Below are 22,917 nucleotides of genomic sequence, written 5' to 3' on the forward strand. Positions count from 1 at the left end.
TTTGAAAAAAATTTTTGGTCCCCCTTCGAATTCTGGTCGAGATTTGGCTGTGTGTGTTATATTTAATTGTTTGTATAAATGACAACATACCTTAGTTACATTAAAACAGCACGAAAGATACCAATGTAATTTAATTTAAAGCAGCACCAAAAGATGATAAAAGTATAAAATATAGGACAGGCAACAACTAACAAATTATGTGAAGAATGCTTTCTTTCATGTATATGCACGCGGTCATTCCCACCCTGATTTGAAAATGCAATGTATGAAAATATTACACGCACAGCTTTGGAGCCACAGAGACCTGTGCTTTCTGCAAAAAGGTGTGTAAGTTGTCCAGTAAACACGTTTTGTCAAAGCATACGGTGGCAACAATATTAAAAGCATGGGCTTTCCCTTTATTTGATGCAAACATGCCCACAGGCTCCTATACACATTTTTACATAAAACCAGTGGTTACGTGCTTTTTCATTAATACCTCTTGGTCTTTATTAAAAGTCATGGCTGAATAAAATGGCACAAGGTTTAGGTACTAGTATGCACCCCACAAACTTCAAGGTGCATTTCCTTGTGCCATTAACACCTGAAATTTGTATTCATTATACACAGGTTTCAGATAACAACATGAGGCAACTAGGACTGCTCCCACTAAACTAATTTTACACCTTTTTGATGCTACTGAATATAATCGAGGTTCATACAGAATATTCGACCTAAAATTCAAGATTAACTCCAGGATTCCAGGGACACAATGAAGCAATAATCAAGGAGTGGAAAAAATATTCGACCACATAGACTAGATATCGCTGGGACTAGGAATCTAGGGCTTGCCTGATTCCCTTTTTATCGGCACCACCTTTCATTTTCGATTTTCCTGCTCGCTAGCTGCTGCTTTTTCTTTTTCATTTCCCAAGAACAGACCATACACTTGGCTCACAAGATACATGGAAGCCTTCAACTTCAGAGATGTTAGCACACTAAGGAGGTTACCACGGCTTTTGACTTCATCGCAGCTGGTACACTGACAAGCATTCTGTCATGTATTCCAAATGGATTTGATTGTAATGTTGAAGGCATTTTCTATTACACTGAGAACTTAAATTGTCATTATGTTCCAATGCAAGCATTCCAAACAGTCATTTTTCAGTGGGCATCAAACTTTCTGTAATGCTGCTGCTACTACACACGATTTAGCGACAAGCTTGATGTGCTTGGAGCTTTTTAGATGGCCCTTCTGGGTCAGTTTTTTACATTGTAGCAACACTGATGTTCCTCGGGAAGAATATTCAGTCCTCAATGCGGACAATAAAGGCCAGACAGGCTACAACCTAAAACAATGAAAAAGTACCCAGAAGGGCGGGGAATGGTAAAAGCTATGAAGGACACAGATGAAATTATACAGGTGAAAACATAAAAGTATAAAAATATAAAAACGTGAAGAAGGTAAAAGTTTTTCCTGGTGTGATGTACAAGGAAAAATGGTGCTGCGAAACTGCTTTGCATTGACTACATCACTGGTCCCAACTGAATCAAGGTTTTGCGAAAGTTTCCACATGATGCGCCAGCTACTGCCACGGGAAAGCAAAAGGAAGAGGAGGGAGAGTGGAATTTCACACTCGGGTGCGCAATCCATCAAATTTACGTCACAGAGAATGTATTTTCACGAAACTGGTACCTTCGCAGACTCGTCCCAACTCTTCGTCACTATGTAGAAATTCGCTCTTTAAGCACTAGGTCAGACTGATCAAAATTTTTCAAGGAATTTAAGGATATATCAAAATTTAAGAAGTTTCAAGGGCCCTTAAAAATCTTTTTTGAAAACTAAAGGTATTCAAGGATTTCAAGGGTCCATGCGAGCCTTGAATAGAATACATGCGCGCAGTATGGCCCAATGTGACCCAGAGCATTTGGCTAACATTGAAGGGCGAAAGTTGACCTTCATTCTGTACTGAATTCAAATATATGTACCACGGCACTTATTGATGTAAGAACTAGTTGTTAGACATCACAAGTGATGGTCAAAGAAACAATAATTTTTGCATACTTCAGCCCTGCATGAGGCTATGAATGGCTAAATAGTAATCACCTGTTCTTTATTAGAGTGGGCTGTACTGAACAGAATTATCTGCACTGGGTGTTTGCTACTTGCATGCCTTCATGTTGCCCCCTTTGACAGCATACTTTAGATAATGAAATGTGCCAGTACGCATCGATAATTGGGAGAGGGGTTTTCCTTCTTGAATTTGGTTATGTGGAAGCTGACACTTATGCAACTTGAAGGCAGGCAGAGACCAATTCCTTTTTCTAGAGCTTAAAATTTACCAGTGATATATGATATGTTCTCCATTACTGAGTGCAGATTGTAAGATTGACAAATATGGTTTTCTGTTTGAAAGGAACTGCACTTGGTATGCCAAAATGCAATGTTGTTTTGAATAGGCAAATAAAGCAGGAAACAGAGGCCATACAGAGATAGTAGGAATGGTGAAAGTTTCTTTGAGGGTGTTGTCCAATTTTGAATTGGACATTCAGTAGTAAAGACAGTGGCTGGCATGAAAATAAATCCAAGCGGCATTACGATTAGCAAGGAGTCCTTGAACGAATATGCTAGAGAGAAAGGAGGAGTAAGAAAATTTTGTTAAATGTTCCACTTCTGAGTCACAGAATGAAGTAGGTAGGTTGAGGCTGCATTTTGGGCAACAAGTCCTGCCACACTACTTTATGGTGGTGGGGCCTACAAATGCAATCGTAGCATTGTAGTCTGAGGTGGTGGCATCTTTGTAGGAGGTGCCATGGGATAGGGTCTTGAGATTACAAGCTCTATGTGGCATGCAGAATCTCGCTCCAAGCCTATGCTACTTGATGTAGAGATTGAAGAAGTGTAGCTTGTTGGGCCAGTCGGTGCATGGTAAGTGGAAAACCAGCAGAAAGGACGTGTTCACAAGCAGGAGAAGTACACAGGAAAATGCTGGAAGCCAAACTAACTAATGACATCCTGTGGCAGAAGATCATTTTTTACGCATGGGAATAAAACCGGGCTTTGCCGGAGAGGTAGGCGATAGTGCAGACGCAGAAGGCAGCCTGGTCTGGAGGAGCCTGAACAGGTAGAAAGATGCCTAAAAAAGAAGCATAGTATTGAAGAAGCATAGCTTGTTGGGCCGGTCAGTGCATGGCAATTGGAAAACCAGCGGAAAGGACGCGTTCACTAGCAGGAGAAGTACACAGGACAACGCTGAAAACCAAACAAACTAATGATGTCCTGTGGCGGAAGATCGTTTTTTATGCAGTGGGAGCACAGCGATGTAGGGTTGAAGGTCCCACAGTGGTTGGGGATTGGGGACACGGATGTTGAGGTGTAAGTTGTCATATTATAGCTTTCAGTGTTGCACAGCCTTGGCAGGTGGTGGTCAGGCAGGGGCAATGAGCTTCATTGCAAGCTGTGGTTTTTTTCTCGAGGATGTTGCATTTTGTGCACGGTGCTCTTGCTGAATGAGGCAGCTAGGGGTGTTTGCCGAGACATCTAGTTCCATGTGGAGGCATTCGTTGATGGCAATCTTGGACATTGGTGTCAAGGGACAGGAAGACTGAGTGATGAACCCTTGCATATACCTGCACGATGTAATACTGATCAATGCAAAATGTAGCCAATTCAAGTCCACCTATTGCTCTAAAAGAATTGATAATTTACATCTTTTTTTGCCCGTCTGGTTTTTTGAATGCAAATTCTTTGTGATCAAGCCTTACAATTGCGACCAGCTTCATGGACATGGACAGCAGTACAATATAGGTAGGTCTACAGCACAGAATGAAAAAACTGAAAGCATGTGTCTAGCTAACTAGTAAAGAATAAGCGCAGCTGAAACATAAGAGCCTTCTCGTGGCCATTCATGAAATGTCTGTAGGTCTGCAACAATTTCTGCTGTCTTATGAACTCCTGTTTGGGTTGCAAGATTATACTGTGTTGCATGAGCTGACCCACTTTGCAATTTCCAAACTATGCAATCATTTTGGAAATAATGGCTACAGATCTTTGCAGGTGTGTGTCAAGCTACCTGATGTGGCTAGAATTTCATCAAAGATGGCACATACTCCAGGTCTGAGCAAGATGTGGCGTTGCCATGCAGACGAGAAGAGTATGGTAGTGGCAGCACTGTTTAGTGCTACAGCATGTGCCTATGAAAATTATGAAGGTCCTAAAGTAGTTATTTGTGTAAAAGTTTTCCACATTTCTACATGCAGTCCACCCTTTAAACAAGTGTGGTCCATTTAATCTTATCGAAAGACTAGGAAAACAGAAAGAGGCCTTTGTCTATGCCAAGGCTTAACATGCACAAAGAAGCATGCAAAACCTTAAAGAAGGCTTTGCATTTTGCATGCATGTGCTTTTAAGAGGGCACAAATGCTGCCTTGAAGGCTACACTTTTTAAAATATGCTCAAAAGCTGCTGTTGTGTGCAATATGTCACAAATCATGTCTCTAAGTCACCTCTGCATAATAACCATGAGTGAGGTGTTTCGAAAAAAGGAAATGACCAACTCTTTCCTTACCATGAGAAAAATGGGCATTTTTTATAGGTTCACATTATTTTTAAACGAAAATAATATGTTGGTTACATAAACATGCAGCACATCAAAATGAAGTAAATGAATGTAATATTTGATAGTGTGCACTTCAGATAGTTTGGTTTATTGGGGTTTAACGTCCCGAAGCAACTCAGGCTATGAGGGACGTGAAGGGCTCCGGAAATTTTGACCACCTGGGGTTCTTTAACGTGCACTGACATCGCAGAGTACACGGGCCTCTAGAATTTCGCCTTCATCGAAATTCAACCGCCGCGGCCGGGATCGAACCCGCGTCTTTCGGACCCGCAGCCGAGTGCCGTAACCACTGAGCCACCGCGGCGGGTGCACTTCAGATAGTAATATAAGACAATAATGTGAAATTTTATTCAATACAAACTTTGATGAAAATTGTGCAAAGATTTTGAATGAAGCTTGTAACATGAAAAACAAAGAATATTTTTAAACGTCAAATAAACAGAAGGTCGCTTGTTTCATTGCATAAAGCAACTGAAGGTTTAAATTCTCTGACAGGCAAATACTTCGAACTATAAAAAATGTTTCCTGCCTCATAGAAAGCATCTATTTATTGAAGGTGTTAGAAAAGCTATTATTTTCTTCCAAATACTTTTATTTCAAACCATTAGAAAGTACAAACACATCAACTAACATTAATGGTATTCTGGATAACAGACATCTCAAGAGTAAGCGTGGAATCGTGACACACAAGCAAAATTGTAAAATACAAAATTTTGTGAAGATGACAGCATGATATGCGAATATCATGAAAGGAAAAATGGCTAATATACATCAGGAGCCAAATCACTAACCTGTCGCAAACAGATCCATCAGCCCCGCTCTTACTGGTCGATATGTCCACCAGTCCGTGTCGACCAATAGGAGTGGGGCTTTGTGACTGTTTCGAGATTGTGATCGTTCCACAATTTGGCCCCAGGTGGAAAAATGTTTTGAATTAAAGCGACTAAAGAGTATGCATAAAGATACAGTTGCATATCAATAACATTTGCAGCTACAAAAAAAAAAAATTCACTAATCAAGGCCAATTTGTTACTATTCACAACTGCTTAACATTGAAGGCATATACAGATGTCCAACAAGCACATAAGAGCAGTGAAATGCGTCGTGGACACTAAATTGGGAAGCAAGAGGTGAGAAAACAAGCTGGCATCAATTTAGCAGACACACAGTCGTAGGAACTCGACAATGTTCTTGTGAACAATGCGTCGAATGAAGCACATCTGCACTTGCAACTGTCTTTTTTTTTATGGGTCATCGGGTTTAGCTCAAGGCTGCTAGCTCAGGATGAGCACCCAGACAATCTTATTCACGTGGACTAAAATTCACCGCTTTACAACAAAATAATAACTTCCTTCACACTGAAAGTTAACTTCTTAGATGACATAACTGATACAGCAACAAGTCAAAAAGCACTTTGGTGGCTTTGAAATGGCATGCAGTATCTATTGGTCCATGGCTTTTCGCGCTCAATAGGCATGGCAATGAAAGTGTGAAAGCCACTTCATTATGGGAGTCATCAAACTTAGCATGAACGCATTTCCACTACCCAAACAATGATGGCTGCACAAAGAACCTTCTCCAGGGAAAATGGATGCCACTGTTGTACGAAGTGAAAACTTGTTGCAAGTGAAAACTCTTGTGCTTGCCTGCCACCAAAAAGAGTGTTCAGGTGGGCCTGATCCACAAGGAACTCGCAAGCCAGGGAGCGGGCATTTTCTCCAGAATATTCCCTGTGTAGTCGCATGATCCAAGTGGGTCTTGTGCCGTCAGGGGTGGATAAGGTGCAGAACAGCTACTACTGCTTCCACTTCGCCTTGGAAGAGGGCTAAGAGTGCACCACCTTAGTCACGTGACCAAGCTGGGCAGGGGTGCACTCGTGGGAGTTTGTTTTCCCATGCTTCTCCCACCATAGAAGCTCGCAATTCTTAAACAATAGTAATACATGTGCATCAAGTATATAAACCTTTTCGCAACAAGACTTCTGTTATCATGCGTGTAGCTTAAAGCACTCTAAGCATAATCTAAGCATGATCATGTGCATTTGCATTTTTTACAATGGAGAGTGAATGTAGTTTGCTGCTTTTAAAATAATCACTGGCATAGGATGAGAAATACTGAGGAGAATGCAGAATCTAACATGCAGAGCAGTTGGAATCTCCACAAGAATTTCGGAGCAGGCTTTGGAGTTGCCTTTGTAGCAGGCAAAAATTTGATTTGGAGCAGCTTCGTAGTGTTTTGTCGCAGGAGCCGTACGCTGAGAAATAAGGCACAAATGCGATTATATAGGATCTTTCACCTAAGAGGTGCCAATGTTTAAAAAATGACAACACGTTGCCTGTAGATCGGAATCAACAGTGCAGGATTGTAGGCAGTCGTCTTGACCAGGTCCGCACATTCTTCAATGCACCTAACTTGCCAGTTGATCAATGAAGATAAATCAGCAAACCTTTGTATTGTTAACGCTGGTGCAAAACTTCATTTGTGAAAGATGGAGAGATAGTTGAGAAATGCCATTTCAGTTTTCTTCAGTTTAAGTTTAGAGTTTTCTTAATTTAAGCTTAAAATAATCCCTGCGAGATCTGAGACTGTTCATTCCCGCGTCGCAATTTCATATGGCACCTCAAACCTGCTAAAATTGACTGAAACTGGCCACAGAAAGCCACAGTTAATAAACAGGCCACCACCAGTCACAGCATGGGTCACAGCAATCATTCTGGGATGAGCACGAGCACTTTGCTTTGGTAGCATTACGATACTGCACAGAAGTGCTCACGCTATGGAAGCCGCCAAAGCCACCTTAACCACGCCGTATAGCACAGATGATTTCCTACACTCCAATATGGCTGTGCCTCTCATGACAAAGCATTCTGTCGCACACGCATGGCCCGAGTGAAAGAGCAGTGCCATTTTCCTTCGCTCATAGCCTTGGACTTTCCAGGCATGTAGCACACGCCTCACTGCTTCCCAAAATATTTAATTAAAGGGACACTGAGGACTGAGAAGTTGGCCTGTATCGACAGAGTAGCTTGGTCTAACGACAAAGGCTTTCACTGAGAACGGCGCTCTTGTAAGCTAGAAAAGGCAAAGAAAATGACCAGGTGAAGGCACCACCAGCCGATTTCGAAACTAAACAGTGCGTCGCCAGTTTTTTGGTGCAGATCCAAGAAGTTAGGCTACAGTGCCATTTCCTTCAAAACATTTATAACAGAGTTATTTTGGAGTATACGACAAGGGTTTGAATCAAGCAGCGGAAAAACATTTAAATGCAATTTCCTGAACAATAAACACGTGTTCTGCTGTTGGGTGAGCATCAACACACCCAGAAAGAAATTCGTGCTTACTGCGAACAAAAAAATATTAAGCGTTTCTGACGAAGAGACTCTGTTTGGAGTAATTTCTTGCACTGAGACTGATTCAAATTGTTAATAGTCGGGCTTAACATCACAAAGACATAGGCCATGAGGGATGCTGCAGTGCAGGGCTCCAGAATAATTCAGACCACCTAGGGTTCCTTAACGTGCACTGCCATCACACAACACACGGGCACCTTTGCGTTTTTCATAAAGTGAAATGTGGCCGCCGTGGCCAGGATTGAACCCAGGCACCCCGGCTCAGTAGCCAGGCACGCTAACCATTGAGCCACCGTGGTGGGTTTGCAATTCACAAGCTCACATCGCAGAGGACATCCAGTAAGGACACAAGCTTGAGATCACGAGTGCACAGTGTGGTCATGGTATGTCAACCCCATCATTGCTAAGTGCTGCAATATGAACTCCTCTTTATATGAATGGACTTTCTACCCCGAAAGTTTGAATTATGTGGTTCTACTGTGCAAACAGACTGAAGTAATAATTCATTACCATCCTCTCAAGCATAGCCATACAACTACAAAGAGATTTCATAGAAACCTCGTAGTTGAAGAAAAATTTGTCCTGGTCCAGGGTTGCAGTGAGCATGAATGAGGTCTGCAAAATAGAGGTAGCAGCTGTAACACATGCGAAATCTTACTCGCCGTGTTGATTTCAAACAATGTTGGCAGTGTCATCAAGGCATATGTGCAAAATGCATGCATGCTATGCATTAACAGTAGGTGGTAAAGGGCTAACAAGTGAAAAGGGGCAGATTTGGACTCCACGGTTCATCTTCCTCGTCATACACTGAGAGAAGAAACCAGACTCATGCCTGTGCATTTTCAGTAATTACCTGTGCCACCTCGGATTCGCCACAGTTTTTGGTTGCTGGAACGGCATTTTGGCGCAGCACCGACACAATTTTATCAATAATCATGGATTTGTAGCAGCATGTAGCATGTTTAATGAAATGGCGCAGGTTGGCGCTATTGGCAATATAGCATTCCCATCATTGCATGCATCAAATGAACACATACAGTCGCCAGAAACGGTCAGTTATATCAGCATTTATTGCTTTGAAGAAACATGCATGACATACTGAACCCAAAAAGTATATATTACTGTGTAAATATAGATTCCACAGAGTAGAGGTATGTAAAGAGAGGTACAAAAATCTTTGTCTTGATGTAATCTTCAGCTCACAGGAATTTATTGCTATCATTTAGTCATGAGACTAGAGAAATTCGTCGAGAAATTTTAAAGTAGATTAAGTTATCTACAACAATGGTTCATTTCTTACCTCTGCCATGTGCTTGTTGGCAGTGGACGTAAGGGCAAACACTTTTTGTGAAAGGGAAAAAAAGATGTATTGCACCATATGTTGAATCCAACAGTAATTTCTCGAGTCGGCACTTTACACACTAGAAAAAATGTCACTATATATATATATATATATATATACACTAGGTGTTTCAGGGAAGCCTGCCACTAATTTTTAAAATAAGGCTCTTGAAGAAAAGAGAGGCCTTCTGCAGCTAATTAATACTAGTGTTGACGGACGTCCAAAAACAGGCGAATCGTGGACTAGTAAAGTGATTCACAAAATAGTAATAGTTAACTTTAACTATCACCGATAGGCGCTTGATTGCAATTAGAGACTTTAGCCAGCTGTTAGTAAGAGCCACATCAGCTTTTAAAATTTCGAAAACGCGATCACTCTCGCCACTCTGGCTCAAAAAATTTGGGCCATTTCGTGTGCAATTCGAAGACCATGCGGCTGCGAGGAGTGCAAAGCGATGTCCATCAAATTGTGACACTCCATGATGCATGTGCCATGTGACAATCTCTGGCCCACCCACGCTTCCGTGCTCCCCACTCCTGTCCACTTCGCTGCTCCATCACGGACGAGGCAGAGAATGGCAGGTGCTTCACAGAGTGTCGCGATTTGATGGACTTCGCTTTGTGCTCTTCGCAGACACACTGTTTTCGAATGGCGTCAGAAATTACCAAAATTTGTTGAGCCAGAGCAGCGAGAGTAATAGTGTTAGTGAAATTTAAAAAACTGATACGGCTATTATCAACAGCCAGCTACAAGTCACTAATTGCAATCAAGCGCATATGACTGCCAAAGAGTTTACTATTACAATTTAGTACATCACTTTACTAGTTAAAGTGATTCATCTGTCTTTTTTTACTCCACCAACACTGGTATTATTATGCCGCAAAAAGCTTCCTTTAACCTAAAAAGAATCTATATTTAAAAATGAGTTGCACGTTTCCCTGAAACACCTGGTATATATACTCACAGAATACACATACACACAAATACACTGAACATATTTATCCATCTATGTTTCACTTCGCATCATGAAAACTGCAAACATGCCATCACCAAGTTTCCAAGTTGGTCATTTGTATTTGTGACGGTCAACAACCACACAAGTTTGCATTAGCAGCGATGAGATTTCCATTAGAATCACATTTGCTTCACTATAAAACAGGCTTTCCTTTTTTCTCCTTGAAGAATTAAGAAGGCCACCCTGGTAGACAAAAATCATGTACAAATGGGTAACCACCATCAATTAGTAATGCAACTTTCAAAGGTATAGCTCAGTCTACATTGAAAAAGCCTAATGAAATGGCCCCTTCCATCAATGTTTATGATGGACCTAGTGCAATGACAGAAGTGTGTTGCTTTCAGACAGAGCTTGGGTCAAACACACACATATCAGCGGCAAACTTAAGAACATGAGGCACTTAATGCACACCATTCTATGGTCAAGACTGCAGCTAAATCGCACTGGAATGACCAAGTTCTAGCAATATTTGATGTACTCTGTATCACACATTACAAACATGCTATGGCCACTAATAACAAACATCTGGCCACTAATTCATGTGTCCAGTCAGGAGTTCCAAACATCAAAATTATTTCATACTGGAATATTATTCACTGTCAAATCTCCAAGGGGATTGTTTTCATGGAATGCAGCCTCGCATATGGAAGCAAAACCAATTATGTCTTGATCACACCTGTTGCAAACAAGGTTATCAAGGTGATCACACCAGCTACGATAATTCCGATGACGATCATCATGCGAGCATTACGAAGACACATGTGACGATTCACTTTCTTTGCAGTGGCTCGGAATACTGTCCCCTGTAATGTCAAAAGGAAGCATTACCAAATGCCCATGATAGAAATACTTACAACTAGCAAAGGCTACTTGCTAGATGCAAAAAACATGGCAGGCACATGTACCTACACGACTGCAAGATACGACCTTGCATATTTACTTATTTTTAAATTAGTCCATCCTCAAAAAGACAACTTGAGAACAATGGGCAAACATAGCAGCTTGCCTTCTCAACATAATGTACATTTTTTAAGTGACAATGTAAAACTTCACAAATAGGGCAAGAACAACTGCAAAAAATACAAAAAGCCAGAACAGCTGCTAAGCATCAAAAAAATAAAAAAGCAACAAAAAATTGTCTAGAGTATACTAATAACTAAACAACTACAGGCCTTTTGCTCGTTAAAATATGGTTACATGTCCAAAAAATAACCGTAATAACCCTTTAGCAACTGTAAATCAATTGTGCATCACATCCAGAAGCCATTCCCTCAGCTATAAATCATTAATGCAAACAGATATGTGCTAGACCATAAAAGATTTCCTTTCAAAACTATAGTGCAAGTCATAATGGATCACAAAATCATTTTTTCACAGAGCACCACCAAATGGACAGTGAGGTTAACCACTTCAGATATTCTTCAAAAAAATTTTGGATGTCTTGGAAATTTAACATTCTAGCTAGCAGGGCGCAGTACAAAATTAGAGATAAAATCACCGTACTAGTTTTATCTGCTGCTTGACTGCCTCTGATCGATTAAGGCCCAGTCCAAATTTTCTATCCACCTGCCCAGGCCGTGACTAAGAATTCAGGCAGTACACAGCATGGCAGCTACCAAAGAGCATGCCTTGAGCCTATGAGTGCATATAGCCATGAAGAAAGAATACCCAATATGCAAAACTATTATCAATCACATTTTGTCCAGTTGAAGCACAGAAGTTAAATTCATAGCTCTTATAGCTCACAGCTTTGGTGCCTACGCCAACATCAAGAGCAAACCAAAGATACTAGGAATTTGCTTTTAAAAACAGCATAATCATGATGAGTTTGCTGCTCTGCCAACAACACTTGGGCAGACCAGCATCACACACAGCAAGGTGGACAGCAGCTCAATCACTCTTTCATAGTCCACAAACGAGGCAAAAAATTTCACTGCAGCCAACTGACCGCTTGCTCCAGGTCTTGTGTCTTTTCAAGGAGGCTGTCAAGCCTGTCACCTCGCTCAACGACCCGCTCTATGTTTTGTGCCATAATGCCACGTACATCCTCCACCTGTCGATGTAGTTGTGAAATCTGGTCCCCGGTACGGCCACTGTTGCAGTTGCGCTACGACGACATGTGAAAGCAATAGCACTGTTACTGTGAGCTCTTCAGGGCAATCTTTAGGCACTGTCGGTGGCTCTGCGTATAGACAGCTAGCACAGCTCAAGCACGGCATGAAAATATATATATATATATATATCCATCCCGGTTCCCTTAGCTTTTCCATTCTGCAGAGGATAAAATTTTGATGTCTTCTGCTTTATATGAAAAATTTTGTACAAAATCAAGGGCGAAGAATAAAGGACAATACTAACTACAGCAAGAAATAATGAGACCTCTGTAATGCTTCAGCCTCACCAGTTTTTGTTGGACCAAATATCTTTCTTGAACAACTTTAATTTTTCCCACTATTTAAAATTACACCAAGTATAAAAGAAAATGCAAGTATGCATACATTTCCATAGAAATTCAATTGCAAAAGGTGGGGGAGAGTAGCGTGTTAGCACCGCTTCTATAAGGGTAGTTTAATAACTTATCATCAAAACTTATCAACAAGATTTAGCAAACCACCCTACTAAATTCACCACTGCTGTTACTTCACCCAAACATTTCCTGTGGTAAGAAACATAACATTTACCATAATATCAGCAATGACGCAGCCAAAGTCTCTGTCGAGCTCATGCTCTTGTGCTGTCCCTGCTCGAGATGACAAGCTTCCCTCCATGAAACGTTGCTTTATCTAAGTCCAAAAAAAGAAAGGACAGAGAAGAAAAGGGGAGGAACAAAATGGATAAGGGCAGTTGCAACTATGCAGAGTATAAAGGAATGAAGTAACGCATACACAAGTACGAGCTGCAGAGTAAATGAATTTAACATTGTTCTGTGGTCTAAATCTGCTGGTGTCTCAAGCTATAAAAATTCAAGGCCACAGTAGGTTGATGGACAAACATAGCTATGCAACACACAAACATCAGTAAAATATTCCTCTTAAATTTCACAAGCTCGCACTTCGGTCTCAGATTCGTGGCCTGTTCAATTCTGTGTATACGGCCAGCCAATGTTTTAAAACAACTGCACAACAATTGACCAATCAGTGTGTCAGCACCTTATCCCGGTATTGACAAATTGTTTGGTTTTGTTTTATGGGGTTTAATATCGCAAAGCGACTCAAGATATGAGGGATGCCGTGGTGCAGGGCTCCGGATAACTTCGACCACCTGGGGTTCTTTAACGCGCCCTTACATAGCACAGCACACAGGCCTCTACCATTTTGCCTCTATCAAAATGAGACCGCCTCGACCAGGATCAAACCCATGTCTTTCAGGTCAGCAGTCGAGCACCATAACCAGCGAGCCATCACGGCGGCTGGCGTGGACAAAAGTGAACACGTGGGCATAACACAAATGATGGCATGAGCTCTCTATGCACATACCTATCGTCGCTGGTAACACCACTCTGTGCAATGAAAATGTGCTAACACACTTGCCAGTTGGCACTTGCATGATACCGTGAAAAAAGTGGTCAGCTGTTGAAATATATTCATACAATGTACAGTCACAACCTAAAATGACTAAGTGACAACCAAAAACTAGCGGTGGCACCGTGCAGCCACCAGAACATGAACCAATAATGAGATAAACACCAGCAAAGGAATGCATTCAAGCATGCTTGGATCAGCGTAATGAGTGCTGGGCGAGCCAAGGGGCATGTTTTTGTTACACCTTGATGTGTCATTCCCATGATTACTCCCTGAGTGCATTCTACCATTGGAAAGCTTTTTATTGCATTCTGTTTCTTTCAGCTTTGCAAATTCACCTTCATAAGCATTATCATTGTGGGGTCATTTCACTCAATAGGAGACACAAGCAGCATTCTGGTGCCAGTGTTGATCTCATTCTTATTTTTTGTTCTTGTGGTGCATGGAGCAACCTACAGCTTTTTGTTGCCGCTCTCATTTCCGGTGATGTTTTCCATGACTGTTCATATACGCACATGTACAGCCATTATTATAACGCCCGCAGTTATAATAATGCTTCCTTATTACGAATTAGGGTGGTGCTACTGTAAAAGTATGTATATTATGACAATAGCACTGCATCTCAGAAGAAACTGACAACTGTGGCAACATCACTCGATTAGAATGAATAAGGAGGTGCTGTATAAACTTCTCCATGCAGTGGTACCCCTTCTCTGCACTCAGAAGAACCTCACAACCGGAAAAAAGGCGGCATTAAAATTGCAATTAACTGCCAGCCAAGCACACACCCTCCAGCTACAATGTCATTCAATGCATTCGTGCATGCTAGCTTGGCAGGGCACCTGAAGTGGAACCAGAAGTGTGGTGGGCGCAAGACAAGGGCAACGTTGAAAGTGAAACTACTTCGAATCTCGATGTTCTGTGCCGTTGCCACATGCTGGCAGCAAGCAGACGGTATGCTCTGCGCATGTGTGCACTGCGTTATATCTAAGGCTCCTAGTTTCCCGTGATTTCGCAAAAAAAATTGTGGATTTAGGCATTTTTCACGGATGTTTGTGTTGGCAGCCAAATTCTCATTTTTTGATACAACTCTTGTTATAGACATCAGTAGGAATGACAGCACAATGGGAAAATGTTTAATTTACCTTATTTGCACAAATATATAAAATGAAGAGTTTGAGATCTTGGGAAAACTTTTAAAGAATTATTATTACAATTATAATGCAATCCCAAACTGTCCAGGCCAACCATAGCTGGAGGAGGATCCACTGTAGGTCAGGCTTCTACCAGAAAAAAGGTTAAAGTTCGCAAGTGCACCTAGACTTAGTCCTAGCTGCTCAGTGGCAAGTATACGTAAAAACTACTCGAGAGCTGAAGTCCAACGACAGAGACCTTGCACAGTTTCTTTCTAAGATGAACAAGATGAAGATTTGAACTACCTGTCTATCTTCGCTGGAATGGAAGCAGTGACCTAAACACTCTCTTCCATTGCTTTCAAATATTTGTCTATCACAATCAACTCTGTTGATGCAAATTTAGGGATCATTCAGTTGTTATGGAGATCTAGTATGAAACAAGCACTATTCTTTCAGTCAAGATAACAGGAAACATTACTTGATGCTGAGTTACAGCCACCTTCAATTTTAGAAGAGGCACCTCTACAGCATGAAAGGCATGAGCTCAGAAAATAAACATGCAAGTTTCTTTCATACGGTTTATGCTTCTTGCAGAATTTCATAGATGCTTTATTCTGCATTCCATGGAACTCAGAATTTTCTACCACATAAAGTTAGGGGCCTTAGTTATACCATGCTTTGGCCTAGCGTTTGGCCTAGGGAGGCTTTGCCGAGGACCGAAGACTAGGTGGCCAACATACTACCAGTTAACTTGAACGCTTCAAATGTGACTACTTATATCGCATCCCAAAAGTCCCATTGGCAGCAAGGTGCTTGAGAAAGAGCACGTGATATGACAGTGTTTAAGAGCTTGAAGAGTGCCATGATAGGGTCTGCTCTGAAAAAGTATTTTGGATAGAGTGAATGCAATCTCCGCAACCTTCGGGCTTGACTGTATATACAATTTGGTCACAACTAGCACACAATGTCATAAAATTTGGAATTTATAATTCACAGTGAGCATAAAAACAAGCACGACCTTAATGTTCAGGTGCCCAAAGACGTTTTCGGAAGACAGAAACCATAACAAAGCTTCAATTCCTCGTAGCTTGGGAACATTAACTGATACTGAGGGGTGCAACGGGCAGGTTAGCTGGGGAAGTACAAAGCATACACTTCAGTTAGTAGCTGCATGTTTAGACCAAGCTTTTTTTTATCTTTCCCATGCTCCGAAACTTCTGTGGGCACCTGTACAAACAAAGCCTTGGTCAAAAGTCACCAGGCCACAGAGTGCGCTTTTTGCAGCCAAGTAATTGAGCACTCACGGTACAATTGCAGGTGTTAAGGCCAAGGATGAGACTTGTCATTTTCTACAGATGCGGCGCTTCAGAGGTACTGTAAGTGCACCACTACATACCTGAATGTGGTTTGGGGATTTTAGCATGGCTGTATACGAACTTACACTTTATATGCTAAAAACCCTGCACATTTTGAGCATCCATATTTGCGAGTCAAAAACTGAACCTATATTCTAAGGCAAAGGCCGTAGCCAGGGGTGGTATTTCGGTGTCAGAACACCCCCCAAAATTTTCTGAGTGCTACATCTCTCCCCTCCCCTCCTCTTTTCGGCCTTTTTTCACGCATGCTATTTACACATCGCATCGATATAGTAAAATTTAGGAACGAAAAAAAAAGGTGTCAGTTTATTCTCGAAAAGATTGATATATGTTGTCGCGGCTCTATAATAGGAAGCAGAAGTTACTGGAGAAAAGATGGTTTGGTTTGGTTTATTGGGGTTTAACGTCCCAAAGCAACTGAGGCTATGAGAGACGCCGTAGTGAAGGGCTCCGGAAATTTCGACCACCTGGGGTTCTTTAACGTGCACTGACATCGCACAGCACACGGGCCTCTAGAATTTCGCCTTCAAGAAATTCAGCCGCCGCAGCCGGGATCGAACCCGCGTCTTTCGGGTCAGCAGCCGAGCGCCGTAACCGCTGAGCCACTGCGGCGGGGTACTGGAGAAAAGAGTCACTCTTCTTCACCATCACACGATGTATGGCACTCCTTTTAATTCTAGGCACGGTTCACACAATTAAACACACTTTTTCACATCAACTTACTTTTTCATTCTTTGCACTGTCTTCAAATGATCGTAAACTATCGCGAAAATAAAAAGTGCCCCCCCCCCCCCCTTTTTTTTTTTTCAAAAGGCCTCTGCGGCCGGGTGCAGGTTCATATGTATGGGGATGAAGTTTTGACAAATGCCATTCGTTCGCAGTTGCTGACTTTGTTGTAGAGCAGAAGCATTTGCGTTGTTGTATATGGTGTGAAAATATTTTAAATAGCCACGGTTTTTCATACGAGTGTTCTTTTGTGAAAAAATAAATGTTCTCTACGAATGAAGTCCTTGGGATCCTGTGTGCACTCGTATTTTTATGTAGATATTACAGTGAATGAAACTAACCCTACAGCTTTATTAAAGAAGAAAAGTCACTAAGATACTGTTTAAGCACAGAATTTTTTTTTTTTTACCGATGGCGTATAGCATCCCCCGAAAAAAATTTCTGGCTACACCACTGTTTAAGGCTAAACCTCAACATCCTTATCTAACGAAAACTTCTTATTCAGATCACCACCAATTGTGAAAAGTGTACCAGCAGTAGGTTGTCAGGAAACCGGTAAACAAAAAAAAAAATGAAACCTCTCTCCAATGGCATTTTGCTACACACATCAAGATCACATAGAATAAATGATGATGATGATGATGGACTTTTATGGCATAAGGGCATCTATGGCTAAAGAAGCACCATGGGACAAGATATCTTTTTTTTTTGGCACATTTCTCCTGTAGTTTCATGAAGCTAGCAACAAACTACTGAGACTGGATCATCACACATGCAGCCCTTAAGCACAGTTTAATGCAGAGCCCTGTAGTACCATAACGTCAAATCAACTATGCTGAGCACATATAGCAACTTAAAGGAGTAGGGATACCAAATTTTTGGATGCATGATTTTTCTCTTTGGACAGGTGCGCAAGTTAACAGTACACGAGTCACAACATGGAATTCGCCTACACCAGCTGAACGATTTCGGTTACAACAGCCAAACTGCAGCTGTGACATAAAAGAAGAGATGAGGTGACAGAAGGAGGCATAAAAAAACTTATGATGATGTTTTAATGGCGCAAGGGCATCTATGGCCAAAGAGCACCACGGGACAAGATATTTTTGCTCCAATATCCAGACCAATTTTCCAAGCATTTCACCCCAGAGAAGCCAAGCATCATGCTAGGCGAAAGCCTGTACCCACTGGAAACTGGTGGGTACCCAGTGGCACTGTGGATTGAAACCCACACCTCCCTCATACAAGGCAGATGCTCAGGCCACTAGGCCACCACTGCAGGACCAGGGGGGCTACAAAATACAAAAACTGCGATATAATCACTGGTTGTTCATTTTCTGCCATTTTAGCTCTCAAGCAGGCTTGCGTAGAGCTGGGGTAAGTCAAAACGAAGAAAGAAGCAACTATATTGCAGATTTTGTATACCTCACATGACCTCAACTCACCTTTTACATCATAGCCATTGTTTGGCTGTTGAAATCGAAACAGAAGAGGAAAAAATTCAATTGTCAATTACTTAGCACTTGTTGGCACAATACACATAGCTGTCCATGTTTTCTAACGTGCTGTGCATCATTCCAAAGAAAGAGCACACAACTAAAGCTTGGTGTCTGTACTCCTTTAAAGCTAACATGTGACAAAGGAGAGGCAGACAACAAATGTAAATTGTAAATTATGGGATTTAACGTCCAAAAGTGACACATCAGCTATGAGGGATGCCATAATCAGGGCTTCAGATTAACTCAGACCATCTGGGATTCTTTAGTATGCGCCAACATGGCATAGGACACAGGCGCCTCTTCTGTTTTACCTCCTTTGAAACATGGTCACAAATACGACAGCCCAAATAATTAGACCTTGATAAAAAAAGACGAAACTACTATGAATTTCTGGAGACATTTTCCAGTGGAAAAATTTAAACAGGCAGTGCTTTCTCAAGTAACCTCTTCATCAACTTGGGATTCACACATGCAGAATTCTTCTCACAAGCAACGTCATATGCCAGCGTGTGCTAAACTGAGCCTGAATGATTGTAATCATACCTATACACTAAGGCCCACCAGTATGGACATTTGTTTTACCAGTCATCAATTGCCCTCCAATAGGTTCGTGCTAAAGTGCGTCCCAACACCTACACTGGAAAAAAAAGCTTTTTTACACTGAATTTATATATGGTGCACCTTAAATTGCTTTATCCCACTTTCAACTCGCACAGCTGCAACAGACCAATTCAAGAATTTCTAATGAAGGTATCAAAAATCAGACAAATGCATTGAAGAGGTTACACGAGAACAATCATTATAACCATATCATACCACCCAGCACAGTAGAGGCTTACATACTGGTATGAAGCCTAAAAGGATTTAAATTAATACCCATAATGTTGTGCCGCCCCAAGATCGACACACAGGAGATGAAAATACAGGACGAAATGCTGCACCATAAGAACATGGATCCTTAAAGGTGCGCTAAAGAGGAATCTGAAATCTTATTTTTATCACGGGAACTCAGTCTACCCTCTCTGAGCATTCTTAGAAACTTCGAATTATTTCGAATTAGAAACTGAATTTTTTCAACTCACCTTCGAAAAGAGGAGTCAGCCAACGCGGGGAGTTCCTTTCAGCCAACGCGGGGAGTTCCTTTCAGCCAGTAGCGTGGAGGCTTCGCTTTCGCTTTTATTTTGTTTTTTAGGTTTCCGTTAATAAATAGTTTCAGTCGCAGACTACATAGCCGCAAATTAGGCCTGTGGAAATAAATATACGCGTGGACTCTTTGCTTTCGCCAATCGCTACGCAGCACTCCGCCGATGGAAGAGCGGCAAGCCGCGACGCAACTGGCTGAGAGGCACTCCATGCGCTGGCCGACTCTTCCTCTTTTCGAAGGTGAGTTAAAAAAAAAAAGGCGGGAGCTGGGACGTTTAATTCGATTTAATAGGGAAATCAGCCACACAGGACAATAATTCTAAGTTTCTAAGAATGATCGGAGCGTGTAGATAGAGTTCCCACAGGAAAAAGACAAGCTCAGTACCCTCTTTGGTGCACCTTTAACACCTAGCCTAAACTGCTACCCTCTTGCGATTTAGATTACTGCAGTGCTCACGGTTTCATGTAAGACAAAATAACACTGCACCACACCACGTACCACCTTCTGCAGAGTGGATGACTTCTGCCTTAATGGTGGGGAGGTACCCAAGTGCTATATCACGGCAATTACAATGGGAGAGAGGTACCCAAGTGCTATGCCAGGGCAATTACAAAGGCAGCGGGAGTTTGAAATGTCGCCAACATTCTACCATATGTAACTCAAAATGAATACTTTGCATGTGACGCATTGATAATGCTAGGCTAAGATATTATCACACTATGCACAATCAACAGCAACACTAAAACTACTTGAATGTCCTTTTAATGCAACTTACCAAGAAGAGACAAGTGAAGGACTGGTGCATGCTGGCCTCTGGTAGTGTGGCACAGATATAGACAAGACCTTGCTCCACCAGAAGGTGGAACACATACCTAAAAGTACACGTCATGTACAATGATTTATCCAACATAACTGCTTCGCATAGTTACTTCAACTAAAATGTACAAATACATGGGCACTTGCTTTAAAAGCCGTTAAGCAAAGATAATGAAGAGAAACAGAAGAACCTTGCCATCACAAAGCAATGCTTCCTATTATGTACTCACATAAGGAAGAGCACTACTCTTTCACTCCTGCATTTAAGAAACATCAGCTTGTGCCCTCTAAAAGACAACAGCAAATGTGGAGGCCAGTTGAACTTTGACAAAATGAAGTTTCATTTGCAGCTAGAAACTGTTAAATCATGAACTTTGCTTAGCTGTGGTTCCCATGCTTCAACATTTCGAATGACATCCATCACAAGGCGAGATGACATGAGTAACTTTCAATACAATGCCCAGCAGCTTTCTACTCGCAGCCCAACCTCAACATCACCTCAACCACAAAGATCACACTTCCTAACATGGCAGATAAATTCCGTCTGATACAGCGCGTAAATTCAGGAAGTCAATTTTCATATTGATCCCATTTTATTATCTGGCTTGGTTACTAAAATGAAGTTATAGTCCTATACCAAGAAGCAAGGGGAATTGCAGTGAAGAACCCTATTCCAGGATGATATCACATCTTGACAGCATGCATCTTCAAGACGCCTGACAACAAGCTTCAGAGATCCAAGCAACTGGCTATATACAGGAAAGATTACGGGAGTAATTACTCATTAGTATCCACTCAACCTGGACCAGGGCAAATTATCTTCAGCCATGAAGTGTCTGTGGAAGCTTTACAGCTTCCCTCTGCTGCCACACATACGCCTCCCCTTGGGCAGATGCTAAGGAGTAATTACTCCTTTATTTCAAATAAACCCCATCTTGGGGCATACCTCTAAACACTGACTAATACAGGAAGGATGCTTATGGGCTTTATGTGCAGTTCCTTAAACGTGTGTAGGTCATAAGAGAAGACTAAGATAACAAATCACAAAGTGTAAAGACAATATTCAATCAATACTCCACATACATGATTAAAATAAAGGGTTACATTATGTTTAATGGTTGATGGACCTTTTACGTGCCAAAGCAATGTTGTGGGCTATGACTTACAGGTGCGGAGAGAAGTTAATGGAGCATGCTGTTGCCTTCTAACCCCTTCCACGAACAGTCTAACGGAAGTTGGGATATGTGGCATGTACAGGATGGTAGTTAATAGTGGTGTGCTTTTTCATGAATGACCAGTGTTTTGATTTTAGTCACAACAGGAGTGATTGCAATTTGCACTGACTAGAGCGCTCTGTTTACTTATGTCTGCACCTCTACACCTTAGTGGATGGCTCTGGATTAATGTCTACTATCTGGGGTTCTTTAAAATAAAATCTCATTTCAGGAGCACTTCTGCATTTCACCCATCGAAATGCAGTATCATGGTGGTGATTAAACCACTGAGCTCAGGCTCAGGCATTGAATGCCACACCCACTAAGTCAATGTGGAAGGCCAAATGGTTAGAACATTTCCTTTGTTGGTTGTGCGAAAAAAAGGTTTTCGGTTACACCACCATGCCCTTCCATGCAGTGAATACGGAGCCGCTCTCTGCCTTGATGCCACAAGTTTGAATCAAGAGAAGGGAAAAAAGCGCTCCACTGCTAAATCTAATTTTCTCAGCAATAAATGCATCTTTTGCAACCAAGCAAACACCAACATAGAAAGAAAGAGGCTAGAATCGATTTTCTGCTAAGAACAAAAATTCAATAAAGTTGTCCTCAGTGCTCCTTGAAATATTCAAAAGCTATTATTGATCAACCCTTTCATTAAAAACCACATTTATAATATATGCAGAGTAGGTGTACACTGATAGTGCATGCCTGAAAGCACACATCAATTGCATCACAATTCACTCCAGTCACTGGCACTTGCACTCAGCTGTTTATCACTATGGCATTAGCCACTGCATAAAACGCAAGTGCACAAGGTACAGAGATTAATTAAAATCATTACACTAACTGGAGCCCTACAGATTAAAAGATTTTACTTAATTCACGACTATCCCACGTTTTTCAGGTACTGTGTGTTCGATAAAATACAGCACAATACAACTTCTGACAAACAATACAGCAGAATAGGGCATGCCAATCTAGTAGTACAAAAAAAGCAATTTAGACTTGCGAACCAAACCTTGAAGCTTAATTTACTGGACTGTTGTAGAACATACGGTAGGAGACTATAGAGAACTTTCAATGCTCAGATTTGGAGTATAACACCTCCTGAATCAGAGTGACAAAGCAAGATCTTGAATCTAACAACCAAGGCATTTCATAAGCTGCTCTGCTTTTCCTC

General features: G+C 41.5%; 1 protein-coding gene across 6 annotated transcripts in view; it reads right to left on the reverse strand.

Annotated features, from left to right (window-relative positions):
* Positions 1 to 8,995: 8,995 nt before the first annotated feature.
* Positions 8,996 to 22,917, reverse strand: part of LOC149351683 (vesicle-associated membrane protein 7-like) — a 95,698-nt gene continuing 81,776 nt past the window's right edge. For all 6 annotated transcript variants that reach the window (XM_089581038.1, XM_089581041.1, XM_089581040.1 and 3 more), the window contains exons 3-6: positions 20,483 to 20,579; positions 12,987 to 13,088; positions 12,254 to 12,412; positions 8,996 to 11,108 (exon numbers count right to left, since the gene is read on the reverse strand). In XM_089581038.1, coding sequence (XP_089437164.1) covers positions 10,965 to 11,108; positions 12,254 to 12,412; positions 12,987 to 13,088; positions 20,483 to 20,579 — 502 coding nt within the window. In that variant the 3' untranslated portion in view covers positions 8,996 to 10,964. The remainder of the gene's footprint in view (positions 11,109 to 12,253; positions 12,413 to 12,986; positions 13,089 to 20,482; positions 20,580 to 22,917) is intronic.

Source organism: Amblyomma mixtum, chromosome 3 (assembly GCF_055824585.1).
Source record: "Amblyomma mixtum isolate Tamu chromosome 3, ASM5582458v1, whole genome shotgun sequence".
Classification (NCBI taxonomy): Eukaryota; Metazoa; Arthropoda; class Arachnida; order Ixodida; family Ixodidae; genus Amblyomma; species Amblyomma mixtum.